The 26,438-nt window shown below is 45.6% G+C and overlaps 1 protein-coding gene, 1 long non-coding RNA gene and 2 pseudogenes across 11 annotated transcripts in view; 2 read left to right on the top strand and 2 right to left on the bottom strand.

The window, feature by feature from the left end:
* Positions 1-496: 496 nt before the first annotated feature.
* On the top strand, positions 497-6,939 carry LOC108349560 (uncharacterized). Of its 7 annotated transcripts, none has more exons than XR_010062981.1 (4): positions 497-751; positions 2,427-2,504; positions 3,184-3,374; positions 6,696-6,939. It is a non-coding gene; the product is annotated as an uncharacterized LOC108349560 (long non-coding RNA). The 7 variants fall into 7 exon arrangements; XR_010062980.1 differs by lacking the exon at positions 6,696-6,939 and adding an exon at positions 3,548-3,804 and having other exon boundaries at positions 500-744; XR_010062979.1 differs by lacking the exon at positions 6,696-6,939 and adding an exon at positions 3,548-3,804 and having other exon boundaries at positions 502-935.
* Positions 6,940-8,089: 1,150 nt separating this feature from the next.
* Abol1 (ABO, alpha 1-3-N-acetylgalactosaminyltransferase and alpha 1-3-galactosyltransferase like 1) lies at positions 8,090-11,411 on the bottom strand. 3 transcript variants are annotated; one of them, XR_350245.5, is made up of 2 exons: positions 9,981-11,411; positions 8,090-8,168 (listed from the first exon to the last, which is right to left on the bottom strand). XR_350245.5 is itself a non-coding variant. In XM_006228847.5 (2 exons), exons 1-2 carry the CDS (start codon positions 10,871-10,873, stop codon positions 8,109-8,111), a joined length of 657 nt encoding a protein of 218 aa, XP_006228909.1. In that variant the 5' UTR covers positions 10,874-11,397; the 3' UTR covers positions 8,090-8,108. The 3 variants fall into 3 exon arrangements, 2 of the variants coding, with proteins under 2 accessions (XP_006228909.1, XP_008757480.1); XM_006228847.5 differs by having other exon boundaries at positions 10,277-11,397; XM_008759258.4 differs by having other exon boundaries at positions 10,144-11,392.
* Positions 18,469-19,289, bottom strand: Setl2 (SET-like protein 2; annotated as a pseudogene).
* The window catches only part of Znf599l-ps1 (zinc finger protein 599 like, pseudogene 1), a 30,543-nt pseudogene continuing 26,556 nt past the window's right edge, over positions 22,452-26,438 (top strand). The window contains exon 1 of the transcript NR_175267.1: positions 22,452-22,573. The product of NR_175267.1 is annotated as a zinc finger protein 599 like, pseudogene 1 (transcript). The remainder of the gene's footprint in view (positions 22,574-26,438) is intronic.

A 26,438-nucleotide genomic window follows, 5' to 3' on the forward strand; every position in this document is an offset into this window, starting at 1 on the left:
TAATAAACAAAAAAGATGTTTTAAGGAATGTTGATTAAAACCATATGTACACGGCAAAGGCACTTTTCCTAATGTATGCTGAGCTGACCTCTAAGAATACTCGATTTCGATTTTATCATTTCCACAGAGGAATTTGTCCATAGTACCAGGTTCTACAGTTTGATATGAATATCTTCTTTTAGGGGCAATCATCAATAAAAAAAAAAAAACGTTAGATCAAATGTGTTGTTGTAGCAAAGACATTTTGCATATATTTAAGCACTGACTATGTATAGTTGAGGCAACCGAGCTAGCAGTTACTCCGGCTTCCTGTTCCACACCCGAAGTCCAGAGAGTTAAGATCTTGCAAGAGTCTGCACCCAGCTTGACTGCTGCAATAAACAGATGGCAATCAAAACCAAGGTGACGTGCAGGTGTTCCCCGAGCTGGGGACGTCTGCGGGGGCGGGGGTCGGGTGGAGAGGAGGGTTGGGAAAGCGTAGGAAACAGGCATCGGAACAGAAACAGGAGCCGGAAAAGCGTTTTGTGCGCTTTAGGTGCTCCGAGTGGGAATCTCAGAGCAGTACTCTTGGCCCGGAACTCCTCCACCTTGCCACAGTGGGAACAGTAGAGACAGAGCTCAGGAGCCCAGAGCAGGACATGGAACTGGAACCGGAACAGGAAACACAAACGGAAGCAAACAGTGAAGTCCAACTGCCAAACTCCAGCTTGGTCGCCCAGAGCTGGACTTCCCTGAGTCTTGCAGGTGCAGGGTATGGTCCCGGTGTGATGAGTTGAACCCCACAGCACTCGGAGATTATTCAGATCTGCAGGCTCTGTTGCCTGCCTGCTTGGGAGGGGAGCTTTTTTTCTTCCCACAGACTGTGCCCTAGCCCCACATTCCTCATAACAAAGTCTCAGAGCCAAGTTCATCAAGAGTTCCTGGGTTTTTCCAAGGTTGGACGCTAGTTTCAGCTGAGATTTGACCCAGACCTTCTAACCCAATAGATAGGCATTCCCTGTGTCACCCTTGCCTGTTTTCCATCACTATAACTTTAGGGTTTTCAACTTTTCTTTCAGCAGCATTTTATAATAGGATCAGCGAACTATGGCCTATGGCCGCACGTGTGCTCTATGTGTGTCTTGTGCATGTGTACTTGTGTGTGTATACATGTATAGGTGTGCTTATGTGTGTATGCGTGTGTGGTCTCTCTGTGTGCCCGCCCATGTGTATGCCCAAGCACTTATGTGTAGAGGAAAGTGGTTTACAATGGGTATCATGTTATTTTTCGTACCATTTTTTAGAGACTGTGTTGTCATGGACCCTACCCTGACTGGATAGACTGGCTGGCCAGTGAGGTGCCAGGACCCTCCTCTGCCTCCCAGTGCTAATTTTAGGCTTGTGCAGGGAGTGGATCCCAGAGCTTGCACATGCTAGACAAGCACCTCTTATGTGGGTGTTGGGAATCTGACCTCAGGAACCCATGCTTGCATAGCAAGCACTTTACCCACTGACCCATCTGTCAAGCCCCAAGGATGCTAAATTTCAACAGTTTGCTCAAAGCTCTTTGAGATAAAGAGCTTTACCTCCTAATTGTTATACATGATGAACTATATTATTTTAATTTTTCTAAGTCTACTTTTAATGATGGTTCTTAAATGCACTAACCTCCTCTTTAGCCCATCACCCACCAGAACTGGGTTACTCAAAGGCAGCCATGACCAGCAGGAGGCCCTCCTGGGTGACTTAGAAGCAGCGCCCAGAAAAGTCCCAGTCGGCAAATTGTTCACCTCTGAGAGAGCAGCAAGTGCAGTGTCAGAGACGGCAGTGACCTCTAGAAGGTCTCATAGATCTCACCCTGCCTCCAACATGGCAGGGTGAGAGGCCCCATCTCATGAGGGTCCTAGCTCTTGAGGCCCGATCTTCTCTAAGTTTTGAAATTTCCCTCTCTTCAATATCTTGGTGTGCTTAAGTCCTCAGAAGAAGTAGTTGACATTCCCAAACCCCTTCTTTTCTCCTTATACATTCCTATCAGTTTTGAGACCATCCAATAAGGGATCTTATTTAAAAGTCTTAATCAATCATGTCTTTAACCTTTTAAATAAGAAGGAATCATGGCTCTGTCTCCAAAGGATTGACACAGTTGTTCTGTTTATCATTCCCACTGGTCCTTGTCAAGTGGGGAAAGATTCCAAGGGGCCTTGACTCAAGGAGGTCATACACAGAACTTTTATACCAACATGGGCTGGAGACACGCTCTTCTCTTCTGTGAAGCCCCATCTTTGTAAGCTCCTAAGGTCTTGGGCTCTCTCTCAGTTTTAAGCAAGAATTGCAAAGGTGTAAAGACTTGTAAGATGGGCCAAGACACATGGAGGTGACTGCTTAGGTAGCACATGGTGAAAGCCACTTTGGCCTTCGCTTCTCCTGAGGGGCTGTACCTCTCTCAGGCATGTGCAGACTGTGCCATCGTTCATGTGCAACACCAAGGGAAGGAGAAGGGCGCCCATGTCCACCACACTCACCAGGTAAGCGCGAAGCTTGCCCACAGGGGTAATGCGAACTGTGGGTCAGAGAGTGTGCGTCAGGATTGAGGGGCCATTCAGTGGCAGCAGGGAGACATTTGCCAGAAGCAGAGACCTAGGGATACAGAGTAGATGAGGAAGAAGATGAATGGAGGAGACAAATGAGAGAGCTGTCCCAGAGGGCTGGTGTTTGTGTTGTCTGCTTCCAAGAGTGCAGTAAGATATTAGACGCCCCTTCACAGTCCCAAGTCCAAGGCAAACTGCACTCTTTGAAGGAAGCATGTGTGTGCATGCGTGCATATCTTTGTATGGGTCTCACTGTGCATGTATGTTTATGTGTGTGTGTGTGTGTGTGAGAGAGAGAGAGAGAGAGACAGAGAGACAGAGAGAGAGACAGAGAGAGAGAGACAGAGAGACAGAGAGAGAGTGTGTGTGAGAGAGAGAGACAGAGAGAGAGACAGAGAGAGAGACACAGAGAGAGACAGAGAGTGTGTGAGAGAGAGAGACAGAGAGAGAGAGACAGAGAGAGACAGAGAGAGAGAGAGAGTGTGTGTGTGTGTGTGTGTCTAGAACAAGTGTGCCAGGAAAGGAAGGGAGGGAAAGGGCGTCAAAGCAAAGGGTGAGAGCCCCGTGGCTCAGCCCCCGGATTTCCTAATGCTCATGCTCCTCTTGGTCTTTGCAGAGGGGTAGCACTTGGCGACAGCACAAGATGGCAGATCCCGGGAGCCTGAATAACTATCACCTCCCCACCCCATCATCAGGTCCAAGTACTCCTCAGCGCCTGAAGTCAGAGCCCATGACTCTCTGGGTCTTCTGTCCTGGGATCATCAGAGGTCAGAGCCAGGGCCGAGGCAAGGCTCATAGGAGGTTAAGGTAGGAGAGATGAGGATGGGGCAATGGGTCAGTTCTGGGTCCCACCATTACTGCTCTATCCAGGCAGCTGCCATGGCTGCAGCCAATGAGGCAGTATGCACTGAGGTCCGGGTTCCATTTCTGCTGCCTCCACGGAGGGCACCGCTTAACCATTTACATTCCCTTTCCTGCAGGGTAGCTCAGTACTATCACACATAGGTGCCCCTAGAACCTCCCAAAGTCTGAAGTGTCTTCTCCACGGCTGCCCTAGAAAGGCATAAGTTATGAGCCTGCCTGACCAAGACGTAAAGGATCCTGGACGGAGGCGGGCGCCGTGACGACTTGGTGCCATGATCGACCCAGATGCCATGTTCCACAACAGCCCGGCTGGGTGTTTATCATTGCTTCCTTTAGCAAGTTTAAGTAACTATAAAGAGCGAAATATAAATAATTATTAAGACTCCGAGGCTTGCTTGGGTCACCTGCGTGGCAGCGGCAGGGGCTGGAACTTGAGTTCAGATGCTCTGACCCCGTAGTTTGTACCTTCGCCACCTGACCCGTGGGGTCCCTGTTCCCATCACGCACATTGTCTTTTAAGATTTGTTAGCCGGGCGTGGTGGCACACACCTTTGATCCCAGCGTTTTGGGAGGGTAGAAGCTGTTTATCTCTGTGAGTTTGACACCAGCCTGGTGTAATAGGAAGGTTCAGGGCAGCCAGCCCTCCATCGTGAGACCCTGTCTCAGAAAATATTTTTGCTATGGTTCAAGTGTTGGGTATTACAGCACACAGCTGTAGGCCACACACACAAGCAGAAGGCATTTCTCTGCAAAGGGGGCCTCACAGTGACCAACAGCTGCCTTCTCCCAGGTACCAGACAGAATGATGTGTCTGTGTGTGCTGCATGTACCCCGTTTTAGAAGTGTGTGCTCCATGAGCTCCAGAATTCACTGTAATATTAGACTTACCTTCAGGATCCCCACTGAAGTGGGTCATTTACCAATCTGAAAAGTGTGCATTTCGCACCGGTTACGTGTGGAACTGTCACGGGGCAGGAATGCGCAACTCTCCTGAAAGAAAGCATGTGTCTGAGGCTCACGTTCTTTATCCATTATCATCCTGTCAGGAAGCACGGTAGCACACAGGCAGACATGGTGCTGGAGAAGGGGCTGAGAGTTCTACATCTTGGCAGGCAGCAGGAAGAGACAGTGAGCCAATGGACCTCGCTTGAACTTCCGAAACCTCAAAGCCCACCACCAGAGTGACACACTTCTTCAATGAGATCACACCTCCTAATGGTGCCATGCCCTGTGAGCCAGTAAGGGCTATTTTCATTCAAACTACCACATTCTACTCTCTGGCCCCTGAGAGTCTGTGGCCATATCATAGTGCAAAGTCCATCTGGTCTGACCAAAAGAGTCCCCATGGTCTATCACAGTCTCAACACGGCTTAAAAGTCCAAAGTTCGAAGTCTCTTCTGAGACTCATGCAATGTCTTAACTGTAATCACCTGTAACATCAAATGAAAGCAGATCACATACTTCCGACATGCAGCAGCACATACTGTTCTGAAAGGGAGGAAAGGGAACATACCGAGGAAGTACCAGACCAAAGCAAGATGGCAACCAACTGGGCAAACTCCAAACTCCTTATCTCCGCGTCTGATGTCAGAGCAGACTTCAGATCTCCAACTCCCTTCAGCTTTGTTGACTGCAACATACTTCTGAAGTGGAAACTTAAGGGCTCTTTAGAAAGTCAGTTGTGAGGCTGGAGAGATGGCTTAGTGGTTAAGAGCACTGACTGCTCTTCCAGAGGTCCTGAGTTCAATTCCCAGCAACCACATGGTGGCTCACGACCATCTGTAATGGGATGTGTTTCTGGTGTGTTTGAGGACAGCTATGGTGTACTTATATATAATAAATAAATCTTAAAAAAAAAAAGAAAGTCAGTTTTTGTGGTTTGCCCTGAAGTTACTGTATTTTGATGCTAATTCCACTGCCCCACGTTGGGCGCCATCTGTTGTTGTAAAAATATAAAAATAAAACGGTAATGTTGGTCTTTTACCCTGCTGGGTCTACACCTCGGTGCCCCAAGATATCTGCTAGATATCTTGGCGGAAACACATCCCAGCCACACACTTTCCTACACTCAGACCCTCACAAATTGTAGAATGGTTAAAATTGTACTCAATTTGTATGTTAGTGAAAAGGCTTTTTAACTGGACAAAAAGGGGGAAATGTTGTGGTTTGCCCTGGAATTACTGTATTTTGATGCTAATTCCACTGCCCCAAGGACAGCTGCCTAGTCAAGGACTCAGAATTCAGGTGACTTCACCAGAACCACCTCTCCATTGAATTTGTAAAGTACTGGTGAAGGGCAGGTACAGGATAGGAGGAGGCCTGTCATTGGAGGAGAAGGAAGGATGGGCGGGAGAGAAGTTTGAAGGAAAAGGAGGAGACGAGAAAAGAAAGAGAGACAGGAGGAGAGAGGGGAGAAGCCATGGCAGGTGACATTAAGATTCTGCTCTGTGTATTTACAGGTTGTTATTAATGCTCCTAAGGGATAGATGGTACCGGGCTTTGTATGTTTAAGTGGGCAATTATATCTTACCAATTGGGTCAAAGATTATTGTGTTGTGTGTTCTTTTATGTGAGGGTTTGAGTGTAGAAAAGTGTGTGGCTGGGCTGTGTTTCCGCCAAGATATCTATCAGATATCCTGGGGCACTGAGGTGTAGACCCAACGGGGTAAAAGACCAACATTACCATTTTATTTTTATATTTTTACAACAACAGTCAGTTGTATCATGTGGTGTTTTGCTGGGGCAAACATGTGAAGGAGTGTTTTCCTGAAGCAGACACAAGTGAAAGGATGTTCTGCTGAAGCAGACACAAGTTGAAAGGATGTTCTGCTATTGCAAATACAGGAAAGGACATGGGATGAAGGATTCTTTGCTAACAATATGCATGTATTGGTCCGCCTTACACTGAGTAGTCGAGCTCCATTTCTTGGGACTCCATAGAGAGAAAGGCACCAAAAACCTTCTGGTGGTGTGCTGCAGTTTCTTGAGGATTCTGCAGACTCGGGCTGATTGGCAGAGTGATGTCAGCTGAGACAGACACACGGGCTGAGGCCAGACCCGTAGAGGACACATGATGTTTGGAGGGATAAATAGGACTCAACAGACTGTGAGAGAGACTTGCTTGTAGGGTTAGCTCTGCAATGCTTCCTGGTCTCCCGTCTTCATGTCTTCGCTGATATTCGCTTAGCTGAGAAAGGTACACCAGAGAAATTCTCCTGGTGTCCATGTTGGTCCTGCTGACTTGTATCTGGCTGTCCCTGTTAGGTTATGTCACTGCTGCTGCTATCCGATACTACCAAACTGGACTGCTGGTGTATCCATCAAGTGTCTGCCAGTGGATCGAGCTGCCACTGCTGACCTGTGAACTGAAATGCCGATTTCCTGACAATCAAGATGGGATTTGCTCCAAAGAGCTTTTTCTAAATAGGTCCACTTCCCCTGTATCCTTTCTTCTCTACTGCCTGTGGGTGGTAATGGAGATTAAAGCATTTAAGAACCATCATTAAAAGTAGGGTTTGAAAAAAAATTAAAACTACAGGTGGCACCCCAACTCCACTGACACACTTCAAAAACCACCTCCGGTGACACACTTTCTCCCACAAGGCCACACCCCCTAACAGTGCCAATCCCTCAGAGCCTATGGGGCCCTTTCATTCAAACCACAACAAGGTCCATGTGCCAAATCCATCTACATCCCATTTGTTGCTATCGTTGGGTTTTGGGTCTCATGTTGTTAGGATGAGACAACTGATCTACCTACCATTCAGCAACACCTCCTCTCCCACAGCCCTATTTTGTAATGCCAGCACCCTCTAAATGTTTGTGATGTAATGCATTTGTACACAATGATTCAGAAGAGGCTGGAAAATGCTGTCAAATAGTCTCCTCACAGCTCTGAGTTAACATCACAGCTCGTCACACTAGTGTATTGCACCCATTGCTTTCTGATCATTAAACCAACCCACAAATGTGTTTCTGGCACAAATGTCACGGTAATGTTAAATCTCAGATACTGAATGTTTACTCTCAGGTATGGAACCTTGATATTGCAAATGCACAGACACACACACACACACACACACACACACACGTGCTCACGCACAGGCACATGTACATGCACATACACATGCATATATACACATACATACATGCCACATACACATATACACACATACATGTACACACACACACACACACACACACACACACACACACACACATATATATATATATATGTACCTGTGTACACACACACACAAATGTAGAAAGACTTGAGGTGACTATGCTCTGGAGAATGATAAGAGAAGCAGACAATAGGTAAATATTGCCAAAACATGTGCTATGGTTGACTGTAAATGCCACATGACTACTATGCATATCATTATGCGTATTGCATTATGTCACTTCACCCAACAGTGACAGGGCTGAGAATCATTCTAGCTCTGACTCTGATCCTCAGGCTAGGTCCAACCACACATGTCGCTTCTCACCTTCTCCCAAGATCTCTGTCCAGTCAACACACTCTCTGCACAGCATACAGACCCCAGATACTAAGGGCTGAGTCATGGCTTCTTTGGAGTCTCTATGATAAAGACTTATTTTAGTTACACTTTTAAAAGCAGAACAAAAAATGAAGAAGCCTCAGTTGCAAAGACTCATTACGTCAACAGTTTATTTTCAAAGGGACTCAACATGGAAGCGTATTGATCTTTTTACCATCCAGATGGTGGGTGTGCCCTGGAAGACAGCAAGATGAGCATTAGCATTCGATCTGAGATGCCCCACCTCACTCCGCCTTACCCCATCCCCACAATGCCTGTGTGCTTCAGGCTTGGACTTCAAGGATGCAGATCAGAGGTGGGGCTTTGGGAAAATGATTGGATGCTGAGAGCTCTGATGGATCACTCTAGTGATAAGTTCACGGTGGGGTGGGCTGTTAGAATGTGCTATAGACTTTAGTGTGCAGGGTTTAGTTGGAGGAAGGAGGTCATTGGGTTCCTGTGAGTGATAGTATTTTTCTACAGCCTTGCCCCTTCTCTCTTGGTCTTTGCTTTCTGGTGTCCAGCATCTAATCAGCTCTCCTCTGCCATGACCCACAGCCTTGAAACAATGAGGGCAAGCAATGATGGGATGAAGTCCCCAAGACTGTGAGCCAAGCTAGGTTTTCCAGGTCCTTTGTCAAAGTGACAGAAAGGTAATGAGGATTCGGGGGTCCTCACTGATAGGTGCTGGGGTTCCAAAAGGGCTTGTTAAGCTTGTTAAGGGTTCAGAAGGACAGCCATAGGTTCTTGACTTACATTCTGATTCTGTCCCTAAGATTTGAACACATTTTTTACCTAATAGGCAATGATATATAGAATATTATTTCCATATTCTTTCATGTAGAGAGAACCTCTTATGTACTGTATAAAGATATCACCTGTCAATAAAAAGCCGAGGCAGGAAATATCAGGTGGAGGTTCCAGTAGGGAGGGAGAATTCTGGGATGGTCAGGCATGGGAAGATGTTTGCCTGGCATTCTGAGGAAGGTAGTCACTTGAAACTGGAGGAAAGTTAAGCAGCCACGTGGCAAGGCATAGACTATTTTTTTTCTTTTTTTCAGAGCTGGGGACTGAACCCAGGGCCTTGCGTTTGCTAGGCAAGCGCTCTACCACTGAGCTAAATCCCCAACCCCGGCATAGACTATTTTAAATGGGATAATTGAGCCATGAGCTAGCAGAACTAAGCCAAAGCTATTGGTTTAGGCATTTATTCATACAAAAGAAGTTTCTGAGTCGTTAGTTTGGAGAACATGGGTACAGGTGGGAAAGCCTGCTGTTATACTTCCAAAATTAAAATATCCCCATGAGAAGCACTGCAGGGGAAGTCACATTTCTATAGGCCACATTCTGTTTAAACAGAGTCTTTTCTCTTTGTGGCACTGGGAATTGAACCCAGGGCTCCCACATGCTAAATGTACCTAGGAATTGCATTCTCCGGCCACAAATAGAGACCATGACTTGGAGAAGACAGTGCTTTGCATGTCTACTAAGAAGGGCAGCGCCATGTAAGACCCAACAGGAGAACCTAGAAAGGACACAAACTACACACTGTCTTCTTACAGCTCAACTGCAGGCATTAGGATGGCCCCTGCTGAGACAGAGGATGGCAAAGTCTGAGAAATGGCTCTACTGTGGTCCTGAAGTCCTAACATTTGCTTCAATGAGGAGTGGGGAGGGAATGATCCAGGCCTCGGGGCCTGCTCTGCTGCTGTGACTGGCCACCCTAATGACCAACATCTTTCTAACTTGTTCTTATGTAAGAGTAGGTTCTCACCATTTACATGGAATATATATACCTTACTGTCAGAACATTGTATAGGAACAGAGTCATGGGCAGAGAATTCTGAGTGCCTCTGAGAAGACACAGTATTACAACTCGTAAGCTGAAGTGAACCCTTCTTTCCCCAAGTGGGTCAGTGTTTTATCATAGCAACTTAAAGTGAACTAGGCCAGGTGAGCCCAGGAGTGTTTTCTCTCAATCCATTGGAAATGTGAAGCCCATGCTCACACTAGTAAAACGTGGTCATGACCTTGGGCAGCACTCGAAAAGACTGGACATCCCTGCAACTGACGCTGTCTGAGGTCTCTCTGGAGTCTTGGTTAGGGTCAGCCCAGGGATGGTTGCTGACTCCCACAAGCATTTCCCCATTAGTTGTTTATGCTGCACACACCCAGGAGAGAGGACCTTAGTGGGCTTGTGGTAAAGGAGACAGTTCAAGTAGCTTTCATCACTTCGATGTAATGAGCTTGGTCCATCATCACAGCCTGGTAATGGAACTTGGTGAGCCTGTAAATCTCCAGTACCTTTCCCCCAAAGAAGGCTCCCTCATCCTCAGAAATGTAGGCTTGTGGCTGAGGCTGCCTTTCATAGGCCAAGGATTTTCTCGGGAGTCCAAAGACGAGAGGATGCAGTGTGTCAAACAGGGAGGACAGGACCTTCACACCCACAGTGTGGCAGAAGATGATGTTCACACAGACACAGACCAGGTAGTCCACCTCCTTCACAAAGTGATGCTGGGAAAGATGGCTGATCATCTCCACTCTGCACACATAAGTGTCCAGCTGATGGGCAGAAGCCTGAATTTCCAGAATTACCATCTGCCTCCCCTTACAGGGCTTCAAGGTTGGAAGGCTAGCTGGCTGGCCATTGAAAGGGTAGTACTTTACTCGGTGTCCCTGCATGAAGTATGTCTCAGAGGTTTGCAGGAGCACTTTTAGGAAGGCTATGCATGCTCCTGTGGTGAACACAACTAACCCAATGGAGACATTCTGGAGCCAGAATTGCTGGTTCAAGATTCCAATTTGGAAAGTCCTGTCCCACACAATGGGAGCCAGCCAGGGAGTCTGTATGGCGATGTTTGCCCTGCTGGGAACAATTAATTTCGATGGATAATACAACATCCTGGGCACATTCACTATTTTCAGGAAGTGGTTCTCTAACTGCTATGCTGTCCTTGGCCAGAGTCTATATCTGCTTCTGCTTTCCCAGGATCAGGACAGCATAGGCAAAAAAGGCCAGCATGAGGGCTAGTAGGAAAACAAAGGCCACAGTAAGATGGGAATGATACTTGAATTTCTCAGATTTCTGCACTGGTTGGGTCATGGCTGTTGCTGTCTCCTCCATGGCATAAGGGTAACTTCTTCTGGGTACGATGGGCCCAATCCAAGGTTCTGTACTATCCAAGTCCCCAACACACAGCCTACTCCTCCAGCAGCCCTCCAAACTGCCCAACACTGGCGTGTCAGGCACCACGTGGTTCACATGAAGGAAGTCTCAAAAATGGCAGCAGAGATCCAAAAATGTGAGTTTCTGTTTCTCTGGTGCTCTCACAGACACCACATGGCAGGATTCACTCACCGGATCACAAAGAAGCAGCTGATAGGTCATAGCTCTGGATTCCTGAAACATGCTCAGGAGACTGGCTCAAAGGACATTATCACTGAGCGGGTCAAAAGGAGAGATTGTGATGAAACCAGGGCAGGGTAAGGGTTACGGGGTCTGCCTGGATACAACACAACTCAAACACCGTGCCGCGGAAGATGACAAAATTTGTTGTAAGCAATCAGCTACTGATCCATCCGGGTCACAGAGTAGACTGAGGAGCTGAACTGCACCCCCCACCCCCCCAACCCTTGCAGCCAAAATATTACAGAGCTTTGAAGATCGAAAACTACAAACATTTTTGACAAGATATAATTCTATTTTCCCCACCAATCAGGATTGAGAAATAGGGGCTTTCCTTAGGATCCCGTCTTTGTGCTACACCTAGTCGGTTCTCACTGGTGGTTTATTCAACTTGCTTCGCACACACGTCTTATAAGGATGTCAGGCACACATCTTTCTCTAGCCGAGCAGGATGTCAGCGACCCAGGGAGCTCTTGGGAACATAAACTTTAACCCCTACTCAAAATGGAGGCTCTCTTCAAAGTGGCTTCAGTTTGATTTTTTCTTACATTTTTTAGGGACTTTGGTGTATACAATCACACCTTCTGCAAATAGAGATTCTTGAATTTCTTCCTCTTCTCTTCGTATCACTTTTATTTTCTTATTGTTCCAATTAAGACTGCGTACATATATATTGAATAGGAAGCGAGAGAGTGGACCCCCTTGTCTTATTCTTGACCTTAGTGGAAATAATTTGAGTTTCTTTACATTTAGCATGGGGTTGCCTGTACGTTTGTCTCATATATATGAGTATATTGTTGAAATATATTCCCTCCATTCCTAGTTGGTTTTCTTTTTTTATCATGAAAAGACATTAGATTTTAGCAAAAGCCTCCCCTTCGCCTATTTGAATGCTCCCATGATTTATGCCTTTGAGTTTGTGATGACGCAGGGGGATTGAGCCATCTCTGGAATGATGTGTTCTTGAATTCAGTGCAACACCTTGTGGAGAATTTTGTGTCCTTGTGCATCGTGGAGCTTGTCTGTAATATTCTTTTCATGTTGTGTCTTTGTCTGATGTTGGTATTAGAGCAATACTGGCTTCACGGATTTGAGTTCTCCTTTTCTACTTCATGGAATAACTCAAGATTGATTCGTCTTAGTTCTTCTTCAAAGGCTTGGTAGAATTCAACACTGAACCCAGCTGACCCAGACAATTTGACCTGGGGAAATTTTCACTAAATTTTCATTTCTGTTGTAAGCTACATCTTAGTTATAAGTTCCATGGTAGTTATAAGTTTCCTATCTTGTCTTGGTTTAGCCTTGGTAGTTTGTATACATAAAATCCATTTCTTTTAGATTTTCCAATCTAGCGTGACATATGTTTTTAAGGTGTGTCTTTATGAGCTTTCTAATATTGTTGGTATTATTAATCCCAAGAATGGGAGGAGAAAGACCACCCACCCAAATCATCATGGCCAAATTAATGAAAACAAGCAGTTAATTAAACCGAGCTATTTATTCGTGTGCATGGGCTGCCTCTCCCTGAGGTGGGGTTTGAGAAGTCAGTATTGGATGTGAGGAAGACAAGCTCATGGGGAGGGAAGTTCCAGATGAGGGATTTGGCAGGCAAAATAGGCAGGGTTACAGGAGCAGGGCAAAAAAATTAGTCCTAGTAACCTTTAGAACCAAAGACATGGTTGTAAGGTGTGCATAACAAGATAGAGCAAGTGGGTCACAGGTGGTCTATAACCTTTTAGAACAAAGATAGGTTTACAAGATGGCCTCAAACAACTTTCTGAAACATAGACCTGATTGCCATTCCAAGAACAGGTAGTACAGAACATTTGTAACTAAGGTTACAGGTGGGGCATAGCCCAATCCTTGAGATACAGAGGAATGAACCTAGGTTGTTTGTGCTGTAAGATGACTTTTGGACCTAAGGTGGAGGCAGGCTGGTTCTTCATTGTCTGTGATATTATCCTCTTTTCCTCTCTACAATACTGCATTGGGTCTTCTCTTCCAGTTGCTTGATTTGGATTAGGAGTTTTTCAATCTCGTAACTTTCACCTGTTTATTTGCTGATTTTGTCTGTGGGTTGGGTGACGTGTTTCCAGAGGACATCTTCCAAAGGACTCCATTCTCTCTCCCATCATATGGACCCAGACATCACACATCACTAGGCTTGGTAGTCATATAAAGGGGGGGGGCATGACCACTCCAAGGTATGGCTGATGAGGAGGGTTTTTATTGTACGTATGAGGGCTAGTACAGCCAGGACTGGGCCATGAGACTCGGTGCTGGTGGGGAGGGTGAGAGGAAGAGAAGAGAGAGGAAGCCAAGGAGCCTGAGAGAAAGAACTGTGAATGTGAATGGACAAAATGGCAGGGTCATATAGGAGTGAGAAGCTGGGGAAAGGGATGCTCATGAGCTAGAGTTTGGGGTATGGAGCTGGGCAAGAGGAGCTGAGAGGATCCAGGATGCCAACATGGACTCTGTAACGAGAACTTGTGATGGGGAGAGAACTTGGAAGCCAGCACATGCTCCGGTATGATAATAGGCACCACAGTTAACCATTTTCCCTGGGCTCCTTTGGGACCGGACATTGACAAGTACCTTTGTCTTCTTTCCTAGTTAGGGTTTCTACTGTTGCTATGAAACACCTTGACAATGTGAGGAGGAAAGGGTTTGTTTGCCTTATGGTTCACTGTTCATCACTGAAGGAAGTCAAGACAGGAACTAAAGCAGGCAGGAACCTGGAGGCAGGAGCTGATGCAGGGGTCATAGAAGGGTGCTGCTTAGTGGCTTGCTCTACAGTGGTTTCCTCAGTCTGCTTTCTTATAGAATCCAGAACTATGAGCCCAGGAGTGGCTCCACTCACAATGGGCTAAATCCTTTCCCATCAAGCACTCATTAACAAAATGCCCAACAGGCTTGCCTATGGCTTAGTCATACTGAGACATTTTCTTAATTGGGGTTGCTCCTCTCAGATGACTTTAGCTTGTGTCAAATTGATATAAAACTATCTGGCACAATTGACCCAGGAGTAGATTTGCCACCTTGACAAACACATCATCACTAAACTATTACCCTTTCTTTCTTATTCATCCCCAAGGTCGCACATTCAAAACATAACATTAAAGTCTCATGGTCTTTACAAAGCCAAACACATTAAAAGTTCAGTCTCTTTAAAATATTCAGTCTTCTAAAAGATGTAAAATCTCTGTCAAAAGTTCAAAGCCAGATCACAGTTGTAATTAGATCCAAGTAAAACCAAACTCCCAACAGTGTACATAACATGACATCCAATAACCGGGATCCACTTATAGTCTTTTGGGCTCCTGCAAGGGGCTTGGGCCTCTTCTCCAGTGTAGCTCCCAGCTTGTCTTTAGGCTCTGCCTGGCTCCACTCCACCCCTGCTTCTGTTCTTGGTGGTCATTCCATGGTACTGGACTCTCCAGTGCTTAGGTCCCTGGCTGCAACTGGACTGCGCTTTTACCAGTATTCTTTCCTGGGGTTCTCTTCAGGGACTCCAGCCCTGCCATACAATGCCACGTCTCCACTGCTCTCCATGACACCTTCATGCCTTCACAACCAGAACCATATGAATGACTCTTACGCTGCTAAGTTCAGCTGCCAGCATGAGGTACAACCTTGGCTGCCTCTGGAATACAGTGTGTGTGTGTCGACATTGAGTAAACACTCCAGAACACTTCACCTCAGTGATACCCATCACTTCTTAGTTACAGCTGATTCTTTTTTTTCGGAGCTGGGGACCGAACCCAGGGCCTTGCGCTTGCTAGGCAAGCGCTCTACCACTGAGCTAAATCCCCAACCTCCAGCTGATTCTTAAGCCACAGCAGACCAGCATCTGTTGTTACAGCAAAGCGAACCTTTTACTTTGGGAGATCTGGTGTTTTGATAACCACACCTGATTCTTCAGCTCCAGATGACCAGCCACCACAGAGTCTTCATGCAAAAGGCCTGGCAGAGTCTTTGCTCCCCTCTGTCAAAACTCTTGACAGGACAGCCCACTTGATCACTCGGCACTCAATGGCTCTTCTAGACCCAAGTTCCCAAGACAAAGTGTTGTAGGATATTTGATCACACTGTGAACCCTGAGATTATGAACCGTTTCTCACTGTGGTATGGTTCAGCTCGAGAGCACACCTTTAATCCAAGAGCTAAGTAAAGTCAACTGTAGGTCTAGAGGCTGAATGATCAACCTGCTGAAGGGAGTGGACATAAGGGAAGTGAAAGGAGGGTCTTTGAGTTGGAAGGTATTTAAGACAATGTGAAGAAGAGTCTTTTCTTTCTGGGGCTTTGGTGGAGCCCCACTCCTGGAACCAACTTGTTGTCTAAGCTTCTCTTACCATTCCTCTGATGAGACACCATGACCAAAACAACTTGAGTTAGCTTAGTTAGCTTATACTTCCATAACACTGTTCATCATCGACAGAAATCAGGACAGGAATTCAAACAGGGCAGGAAACTGGGGCTAATGCAGAGGCCATGGAGGGGTGTTGCTTACCTGATTGCTCCTCAGGCCTTTTACAGCCTGCTTTCTTCTAGAACCCAGGACCACCAGCCCAAGGCTGGCCCCACCCACAGTGGGCTGGACCCACGCCTGTCAATCACTAAGACAATGCCCTATAGGCTTGCTTATGGCTGGATCCTATGCAGGCATTTTCTGAATTGAGGTTCCCTCCTCTTAGATGACTGTAGTTTGTGTTGTCAAGGTGACATAAAACTCTTCAGGACACCTTCTGAACCTTTTCACAGACTCCATGTTTATCTTTTCAAGAAACCCTCTTTTCTTTCCATAAACTCTGCATTTTTCCCCTTTTCCATTTCATTCATTTCTGTCTGGATCGTCATCCATGCTGTATATCCGCCACTTTTGAATGCCACTCGTTCTTTTCAAGGCCTTAAATGCACCATTAAGTTACTTAATTGAAATCTGATTAAAAAAAAAACATATTACTTTGCATATTGAGTGTTAAAACTGCATGCATCTCCGTGCACCACTCACGAGCCTGGGGCCTCGGTAGGCCAGACGAAGGTGTCTGATCCCCTGGAATGGGAGTCACAGTGGTTGTGAGCCACCGTGTTACTTGAACCTGGGGCCTCTACAAGAGTAGTCATTGCTCTTAACTGCTGAGGCAGGCCAAACCCTGATTGTTGAACCCATGGGTTTTTGCCATGCTGTGTGTTCATTTTCATTAAATCTTAGTTTTTAAAAATACATTCTTATTATGGTGGGAAACGTGTGCCTCGTTGTGTGTGGGGATCAGAGGCCAGGCTACTGCTGCAGAAGCCCACTCTTCCACCATGTGGGTTGTAGGGATCAACCTCAAGCTGGCAGAGCTGGCAGCATGTGCTTTGACTTACTGACCAGTATTGCATCCTGAGTTTTTAACCCAACTGACCTGGAACAGAGCGGCCACTCTTCAGTGACGGGTTCCTAAGAGGGAAGAGCCAAGGAATCAGAGAAGTTAGAACGGGTGGGCTCAAGAGGTCTTGCCTGAGCTGTGCCTTGTGCCACACAAGCTTAGATGTACAGCACCTTATATTCTACTTTTCAGGGGAGAAATGGGACGAAGTCAGCAGAAACTATCAAACTAGCAGGCGATGGGATGCAGTTACCAGGAAGCTAGTCAGGTAGCGAGTGCTGCTGAAGGAGGACAGCAGCACTCCAGCAGCACACTGAGTACACACACCCTTGGTTCTGATAACCATAGCCTCCAATAGTGGAAAGAGTTGGGTTCTCAGGATCCAACGTCACAGCTCCCCGAGGGCCCTGACCGCAGGCCATTATCAGCTCTGCTGAGCATATCCTGGTTTAGAGAAGGAACTGTGATTCCCCTTTCCCCCCAATACATCAGGGTCTCAGGAAAAGTCCTGCCCTCAGTGTCGTTAGAACGTTTAGTTGGAGAATGAGATCACTAATATTTAGCATTATTATAGAAAGACGTGTATTAATTCCCACTATTTTATCGGCTCTGGAGTATTTGGTGTTCTCCCAATCCTAGTTTGTTTAGTTGCTATGGTAGCATCTAGGCTTATCAATCTCTTCAACCCAAAAACTTCCTTCCAATACCTTTAGAACTGGCTTAGTGATCAAAACTCCTTAAGTCTGTTTTTAGCATGAAATACCTTTATTCCTCCATCTCCGGCTTTCTGGGTATAGTAGCCTAAGTTGGCAGTTGTAGTCTTTCAGAATTTGAAATTTCTCTATGCCCATCTTGGCTTTTTGTTTCTTTGTATACACATTAATTTTATTGTAACAAAGTAACTTGTACACATCAACATTTAGAGCAAGCATCTTTTTCCTTCCAGTGAAAACAGAAAAAGAAAAAAAAAGAAAAAGAAAAAAAATAAAGATAAAAGTTACAACAGAGAATGCCAACTCCAAGTAAAACCCTACAGCTCTACCCTACCCTACTGGTTCTCCCATTGAGTGGCAGGGCTCAAGTCTTCATCAGGAGAGAATTTTATTTTAAGTGTCACCTTAAACGGCAAGGATGTCTGTTAAACATCACAATGAAACATGCCAAAGGAGAAGCCATGTTGTCAGATACCTATCCCCCCCGGGACACCTCAATCCCACCCTTGCTCACTGTCTATGCCCCCCCTTTTTCCTTTTTATTAAACAAGAGAAAGTAGACAGTTACATGTTGGCAAATGCTAACGTCTGTATTCACATAGAGACACAATGTAATCTCTGAGCCCAATATACAGAGAAAAGAAAAAGCTAGAGCTCTATGCACTACTACACAGGGGCCTAGCACCCTCCAGCCTCCAGCAGAGCCAAGGGAACTGGAGGGCTTTTCTTTCTTCCCATAGAGCATGGTGGTGGCGTTGAATCCACAGTTTGAGACAAGGATAAAAATGAATTTAGAACAGAAACGTGAAGATTCTTTTCCTGTTGTATTTTGCTCAAGATATTTTCCCCCAAATTAGTTGAGAACCATGATGTTGAGACCTCAAAAACAGGGCTGAGCACAGAGGGACAGGGAGGAAAGGACTGCAACTCGCTCTCAGGGACTGGAGGAATTTAAATAATGAAAAGGAAATGAAAAAGAAGGTTGGATCCATCGGTCTTCTGTGCTAGTTATCCCCGCCTTTACCCTCCTCTCCTTCCTCCCCTTCCTCCTCATCGTCATCATCTTCATCCTCGTCTCCTTCATCAGTATCTTCCAACCCTTCTTCTTCGTCGTAATCATCATCATCATCTGCCTCTCCTTCTTCATTATCCATATTGGGAAACAAATAGTACTGCAAGGGATTTGGCCAAATATCATCTTTGATGGCCTCTCCTAAGTCGTCAGCATCTGCGTCAGAATGGTCAGTAAACCAGGTAAAGAAGCTCTCTGGCTCTTCGTGCTGCCTCTTCCTGCGGGCCTTAATCTGCGTTTGACTTGAGCGTTTTGTCAAATCCTTTCCAGATTTCCATTTGATTTCGGTGGACTTTGAAGACGGGTCACCGCTCTCATTCAGATGAAATTCTTTGGAGAGAACTTTATTTTCAAAGTAAGGATTTTCATCAAAATAAAAATCTATTCCGTAACCCGATTTAATGTCTTCAAATTCTCTCACTTCAACTCTGGTCAAATAATGCAGGGCCTCCTCGTCTTCCTCCGCAAGGAACGCAGACACTTGTGGATGGTTGATAAATGTTGTTACCCAAAATTTTGGGACTTTGGCGATCAATTCCGACCTCTTCTGAAAAAATGGTTGGCGGAGTTTGTTACATTTTTGTTCTACTTTCAAAACTTCCTCGCTGGCTTGTTCATTAAGTCTGTCTATTTCATTTTGTACTTTACCAATGTGTTCAATTGCTTCTTGCTGTTCTTTTTCTGAGGTCTTGTCGGCCCCGTCGTGATTGGAGTTGAGCTCCTTTTTACTGGCTTTGGCCGTCGGCGCAGACATGGTGCCCTCCTTGGTCCCGGCGGGGAGCAGGGAGGGGGAGCGAAGGGACGGCCAAGGGGGCGGCAGGCGGCTTCCCCTCACGCCTCGCCTCACGCGCGGCGCCCGCTTGCTCTGGCCGCCTCCTTCTGACGCTCACTTGCTTGCCCTCCCTGTGGCTGCTTGGCACTGACGCTGAGGCAGACCCTGGTACGTTGTGGTGAGCCCCTGGCGGGGCTCTCACTGAGGCGGCGGCTGCGGCGGCGGCTCGGCTGGGCTCCTCGACTCCTGGGCTCTTCTCGGTTCCCGTCTTGGCTTTTAAAGTTTCATTTGTGCTATCGGGTGTGATTCTCACAGTTCTGCCTTTGTTGTGAGAGCAGACAGGGATTACTCTGACATGGGTTCAAGCCAATTGGAAGTCCTGGCCAGCACCCACCCTGTGTGGTCGGGACCCCAGGGTTGTCCTGCTCCTTTCTCAGGGTGAAACTCAAGAATCTTATCTTGGGTTGACACACCTCACCAAGAACAGTTAGCCGGGAGTGGAATGATAGAAGCTGAAAGGCAGTATAGTGCACTTAGCGACTTTCCCACAACGTTGTATGCCAAATGGATTAGGACTTTGTTCTCACTTTGGTAGGTGTCGCTCACTGCCTACATGCTGGGTTGCAAGGCCTACACGGCGCTTCCATCATGGCGTCAGCTGAGCTAAGCTCTGGAGACCTATTAAGGCCTGGAGGCCAGTAATGCCCTTTTAGGTGACTTGATGTTCTTCTCTCATACCTTCTAATTCATCCTCTTTGTTTTATATGATTAGTATTTGTCTCCATTGGGGTTACCGCTGCTGCGATGAAACACCATGACCAAGAGCAACCTGGGGAGGGAAGGGTTTATTCCACTCACAGTCCCATAGAACGACAGTTCATCACCCAAAGCCTTGAAGGTGGGACCTCAAAAAGGGCAGGAACTTGGAAGCAGGAGCAGAGGCCATGGGGGTGGGGGAGGTGCTGCTTACTGGCTTGTTCCTCATGGCTTGCTCAGCTTGCTTTCTTATGGAACCCAGGACCCCACACCCCCACACCCCCAGGGGTGGCCACACCCACAATGGACTGGCCCCCCCCCATCAATCACTAGTTAAGAAAATGCTCTACAGATCTTTTCCCTCTTTATAAACTTATTAGTTAAATTATTCATTTATAATCCCATTACAGCTTCTGCTCCTTCCTCTCTTCTCAGTCCCTCCCTCCCACGTGCACCCAGCTCCAGGCAGATCTTTATAGGAGTAATTTTCTCAACTGAGGTTCCCTCCTTTCCAGTGACTCTGTCCTGTCTCCCGTTGATATAAAACTAGCCATACAAATGAAACATGCAAGCTCTCTGGGACATCTTGAAAAAGACCAATTCTGAGAACAGAGAAAAGAAGTATTCCACACTAAGAGATATGAAGTATTTTCAATAAAATCATGGCAGAAAATTTCCAGAATCCATAGAAAGAGAGGCCTGTACAATTACAAGAGACACACAGAACACCAACAAGGCAGAAACACAAAAGCAACCCACATCATAGTCAGGGTCAGGGTCAGGGTCAGGGTCGGGGTCAGTATTTTCTGGTTCTTAGGTCTTTTTTTATCTTAAGAGTTGCACATATGGGCTCACACAGATTTGAAAAAATGTAGCAAGATAATTTTATTCAGAGTACTGATAAAAAGGGTTACATTGTCAAGACTGATAGTGAGCCTCCTGGGTGAGGGTACTCAGGGGCCCGATTATGATGGAAGGATTTATCTTATGAGGTTTATCTTCAGAGGAGGAGGAAGAGGTTTTTGCTAAGGGATGCAGTTCACTAAAGGGTGGGTCTCTATTTTTATGGGTGGATTAGGTCACATGTCCATTTTTGTTTGCAACGTTGAGAAGGAACCACACCACAATGTAGTTGCTTCCCTCTGTCTAGGGCAGCAGCTTTATCCTCAGCTACCCAGGGGCAGACACAACACAAAAGCAGAGTCATAGCCTGTTACACAATTGCCCCTCTAAAGGGAGTAAAGGAACTCGGGCAGCACTGGGTGTGCCAGCATGTTAGTTATTGTGAGCATAAGTGGAAGAAGAGAGGACACGGTGATTCTAGTGGCTAGTGTCAGCATTCTAGAAGGAAGAGAAGGAGAAAACTCTGGATAAAAGCAGCCAGAGTAAAGATAGGTTAATGTCTAATGTCTGACAATCTGTCTCTTGGGAGGCTGAGGCACAGGGATGCTGCAATAGGGGTCAAACTGTGTTCTTTGTGAGGAAAAAGAAAGTGCAAGACAAGATTATGGAGAGAGGAGAGAAGAAAGAAGGAAAGAGAGGTGAAGGACTCAAACCAATGGCTTTGGGGTTGAGCAGAGAGGCTGGGTGGAGACCCAGGATGTGACAACTGACAGGCCTGGTGCCTGCTCACATCTCTACTCTCTGATGTTCCTTTGCCAGTGCCAGTAGGCCCCCAGTGAACAGTCAGTTCTTCACTAATCACCAAGTTTTGAAGAAACCACGGAAGAAGTTTAAAATGTCACAGAGTCAATTGAAAAGGAAGACACAGAGATTGTTGAGACACAGCAAAGGCAGTTAGTTATGGGGGACGTTTACGACCTGTGTGTTTACATTTCAGAGTCGAGAACAAAAAATGATGATGCACATCAAGAACCTATGGGGGAGGGCGGGGGAACAGCCATAGCAGCCATGCACCGAATCAGTAGGTGGGAAGACTTAATGAAGCCGTGCAAAAAATAACGAGATGGAATGAGATCAGAAATACAAAGAATCCGCGTAACAAAGAGCTGGTTCTCTGACAGACTATTTGCCAAAATAACCAAAAGAAAGAGAAGCATTAAATTTATAAAAATTTGAGATCAGATGGAGATGTTATAACTAACACCAATAAAATTCAGCGGATCATTAGGGAACCCTGTCTCGAAAAACCAAATTGAACCAAAACGAGACAAAAAAAAAAAAAACCAAAGCAAAACAAAAAACCCAAAACCAACCAACCAACCAAACAAGACCCCACCACCACCACAACAACAATGAAATCGAACCAAACCAAACTGAACCGAAACAAAAGAAAAACTACATTTCCCAGAAGGCAGAGCGGCAAGCTGGAAAAGAAGCGCCTTCTTGGGGAACCCCGGGGGCGGGACTTCCGACGTTCTGGATCTCATTCTTGCTTCACAGACCATCTTTCCAATGGTTCACCGTTCTGGGCAGAAACAGGCTCCTGTGAATCGAGGGGCGCGAACCAGAAGGACTTCGAGGACAGAGGACCAACTCCCACCTTCTGCGTAAGCCGTGCTCTCCTTCGCGGCTTAGCAGCGCTCCCTGACGCACGCTTCTCCCGGCCTCAGCACCAGTGGTTCCCATGGCGACGCCTGCACCGATGAGTGGAGGTTCCCCGCTGTCTAGCCATCTGCTGGAGGATCTTGGATCCCGGAACTCTAACTCTACAGGAGTTAGTGTCCTGGGATCTGGAAACAGCAGTTTCCTCAGGAGGCTCCTGTGGCCTTGGGCTCCGCGCCTCACCGCTCTTGGCCTTCCTCTTATTAGGTCTGTAATGGAATGTCCGTTATAATTCCCTCCGGAGAGAATTGGACCTGGTGCGTGCGAGGCTTGGGTCTTGTGCTCAGTTGGACCCAGACAGCAACACTGTGGGCAATTTCGGGGGCATCCCTGCGGTGTGCTAATCTGTTCCTTGGGCATTCACTTGCTTCCCTGTAGCCTTGAGATTTCAGAGTCTAGATGTCTGAGGTAGCTTTGAGTTGCTACAAGTAGAAAGCTCCTATGCTGGCAGGAAAAAAGGACTGGGTTTGTCTTCACAGCGTGTTTGGTTTATTCCTGAACAGCGATGAATCCGTTTTCCTGTCAACCCTTTTTTTTTTTTTTAAAAGAAACACTAAATCTTTATTTGTGAGCAAAAGTAGCAATGGACCCCCTACATTAAATTAATTATATATATATATATATATATATATATATATATATATATATATATCAGTTTTTACTGCTATCTTTGTAGAATTATGGAATGAGGAAAAAAGAGGTGACACCATTTGACCAAAATCACAAAAGAGGTGATGCCTAAGTTACGTAGTAAGGACTTTCACTTAAATTCCTAAACCCAGAACAGCAAGGTCTTTTGCAGTTCACCTTAATGATATGTGAATACCATATTCATACCAGCTTACAATGGAATTCATGTATAACTAGCTAATAAAAGGTAAGTTTATTAGAATGACGAAGGCCTGTTTTTCTTTGATTTGGTAGTCATCGAGAACTCTCCCATTTATGAACATTATCAACGAAGACTAGATAACAGCTTTCATATGTCTGACTTTCTTAACTGTACACAAGGATTGTGGAGACAGGCTGCTGCAATAGAGGAAGGTATACCATTCCCTCTCAGCAACAACACACTCAATAGGCTTGTCATGAAGCTTGACCGTGAGACAGTGCACTCCATCTAAGTGGTTCTCATACCATACTCTGAACTTTTTTTTCCCTCCATCTTTATTAAATTGGGTATTTCTTATTTACATTTCAATTGTTATCACCTTTCCCGGTTTCCAGGCAAACATCCCCCTAACTTCTCCCCATCCCCTTCTTTTTTTTTTTTTTTTTTTTTTTTTTTTTTTTTTTTCTTTTTTTTTTTCTTTTTTTTTTTTTTTTTATTAACTTGAGTATTTCTTATATACATTTCGAGTGTTATTCCCTTTCCTGGTTTCCGGGCAAACATCCCCCTCCCCCTTCCCCTTCCTTATGGGTGTTCCCCTCCCAACCCTCCCCCCATTGCCGCCCTCCCCCCATAGACTAGTTCACTGGGGGTTCAGTCTTAGCAGGACCCAGGGCTTCCCCTTCCACTGGTGCTCTTACTAGGATATTCATTGCTACCTATGGGGTCAGAGTCCAGGGTCAGTCCATGTATAGTCTTTAGGTAGTGGCTTAGTCCCTGGAAGCTCTGGTTGCTTGGCATTGTTGTACTTTTGGGGTCTCGAGCCCCTTCAAGCTCTTCCAGTTCTTTCTCTGATTCCTTCAATAGGGGACCTATTCTCAGTTCAGTGGTTTGCTGCTGGCATTCGCCTCTATATTTGATGTATTCTGGCTGTGTCTCTCAGGAGCGATCTACATCCGGCTCCTGTCGGTCTGCACTTCTTTGCTTCATCCATCTTGTCTAATTGGGTGGCTGTATATGTATGGGCCACATGTGGGGCAGGCTCTGAATGGGTGTTCCTTCAGTCTCTGTTTTAATCTTTGCCTCTCCCTTCCCTGCCAAGGGTATTCTTTTTCCTCATTTAAAGAAGGAGTGAAGCATTCACATTTTGATCATCCGTCTTGAGTTTCGTTTGTTCTAGGGATCTAGGGTAATTCTTCCAACCATTTGCCTACGAATTTCATAAACTCGTTGTTTTTGATAGCTGAGTAATATTCCATTGTGTAGATGTACCACATTTTCTGTATCCATTCCTCTGTTGAAGGGCATCTGGGTTCTTTCCATTTTCTGGCTATTATAAATAAGGCTGCGATGAACATAGTGGAGCACGTGTCTCTTTTATATGTTGAGGCATCTTTTGGGTATATGCCCAAGAGAGGTATAGCTGGATCCTCAGGCAGTTCAATGTCCAATTTTCTGAGGAACCTCCAGACTGATTTCCAGAATGGTTTTACCAGTCTGCAATCCCACCAACAATGGAGGAGTGTTCCTCTTTCTCCACATCCTCGCCAGCATCTGCTGTCACCTGAGTTTTTGATCTTAGCCAATCGCACTGGTGTGAGGTGAAATCTCAGGGTTGTTTTGATTTGCATTTCCCTTATGACTAAAGATGTTGAACATTTCTTTAGGTGTTTCTCAGCCATTCGGCATTCCTCAGCTGTGAATTCTTTGTTTAGCTCTGAACCCCATTTTTTAATAGGGTTATTTGTTTCCCTGCGGTCTAACTTCTTGAGTTCTTTGTATATTTTGGAAATAAGGCCTCTATCTGTTGTAGGATTGGTAAAGATCTTTTCCCAATCTGTTGGTTGCCGTTTTGTCCTAACCACAGTGTCCTTTGCCTTACAGAAACTTTGCAGTTTTATGAGATCCCATTTGTCGATTCTTGATCTTAGAGCATAAGCCATTGGTGTTTTGTTCAGGAAATTTTTTCCAGTGCCCATGTGTTCCAGATGCTTCCCTAGTTTTTCTTCTATTAGTTTGAGTGTGTCTGGTTTGATGTGGAGGTCCTTGATCCACTTGGACTTAAGCTTTGTACAGGGTGATAAGGATGGATCGATCTGCATTCTTCTACATGTTGCCCTCCAGTTGAACCAGCACCATTTGCTGAAAATGCTATCTTTTTTCCATTGGATGGTTTTGGCTCCTTTGTCAAAAATCAAGTGACCATAGGTGTGTGGGTTCATTTCTGGGTCTTCAATTCTATTCCATTGGTCTATCTGTCTGTCTCTGTACCAATACCATGCAGTTTTTATCACTATTGCTCTGTAATACTGCTTGAGTTCAGGGATAGTGATTCCCCCTGAAGTCCTTTTATTGTTGAGGATAGCTTTAGCTATCCTGGGTTTTTTGTTATTCCAGATGAATTTGCAAATTGTTCTGTCTAACTCTTTGAAGAATTGGATTGGTATTTTGATGGGGATTGCATTGAATCTGTAGATTGCTTTTGGTAAAATGGCCATTTTTACCATATTAATCCTGCCAATCCATGAGCATGGGAGATCTTTCCATCTTCTGAGGTCTTCTTCAATTTCTTTCCTCAGTGTCTTGAAGTTCTTATTGTACAGATCTTTTACTTGCTTGGTTAAAGTCACACCGAGGTACTTTATATTATTTGGGTCTATTATGAAGGGTGTCCTTTCCCTAATTTCTTTCTCGGCTTGTTTCTCTTTTGTATAGAGGAAGGCAACTGATTTATTTGAGTTAATTTTATACCCAGCCACTTTGCTGAAGTTGTTTATCAGCTTTAGTAGTTCTCTGGTGGAACTTTTGGGATCACTTAAATATACTATCATGTCATCTGCAAATAGTGATATTTTGACCTCTTCTTTTCCGATCTGTATCCCTTTGATCTCCTTTTGTTGTCTGATTGCTCTGGCTAGAACTTCAAGAACTATATTGAATAAGTAGGGAGAGAGTGGGCAGCCTTGTCTAGTCCCTGATTT

The sequence above is a fragment of the Rattus norvegicus genome, chromosome 1 (assembly GCF_036323735.1).
Source record: "Rattus norvegicus strain BN/NHsdMcwi chromosome 1, GRCr8, whole genome shotgun sequence".
NCBI lineage: Eukaryota > Metazoa > Chordata > Mammalia > Rodentia > Muridae > Rattus > Rattus norvegicus.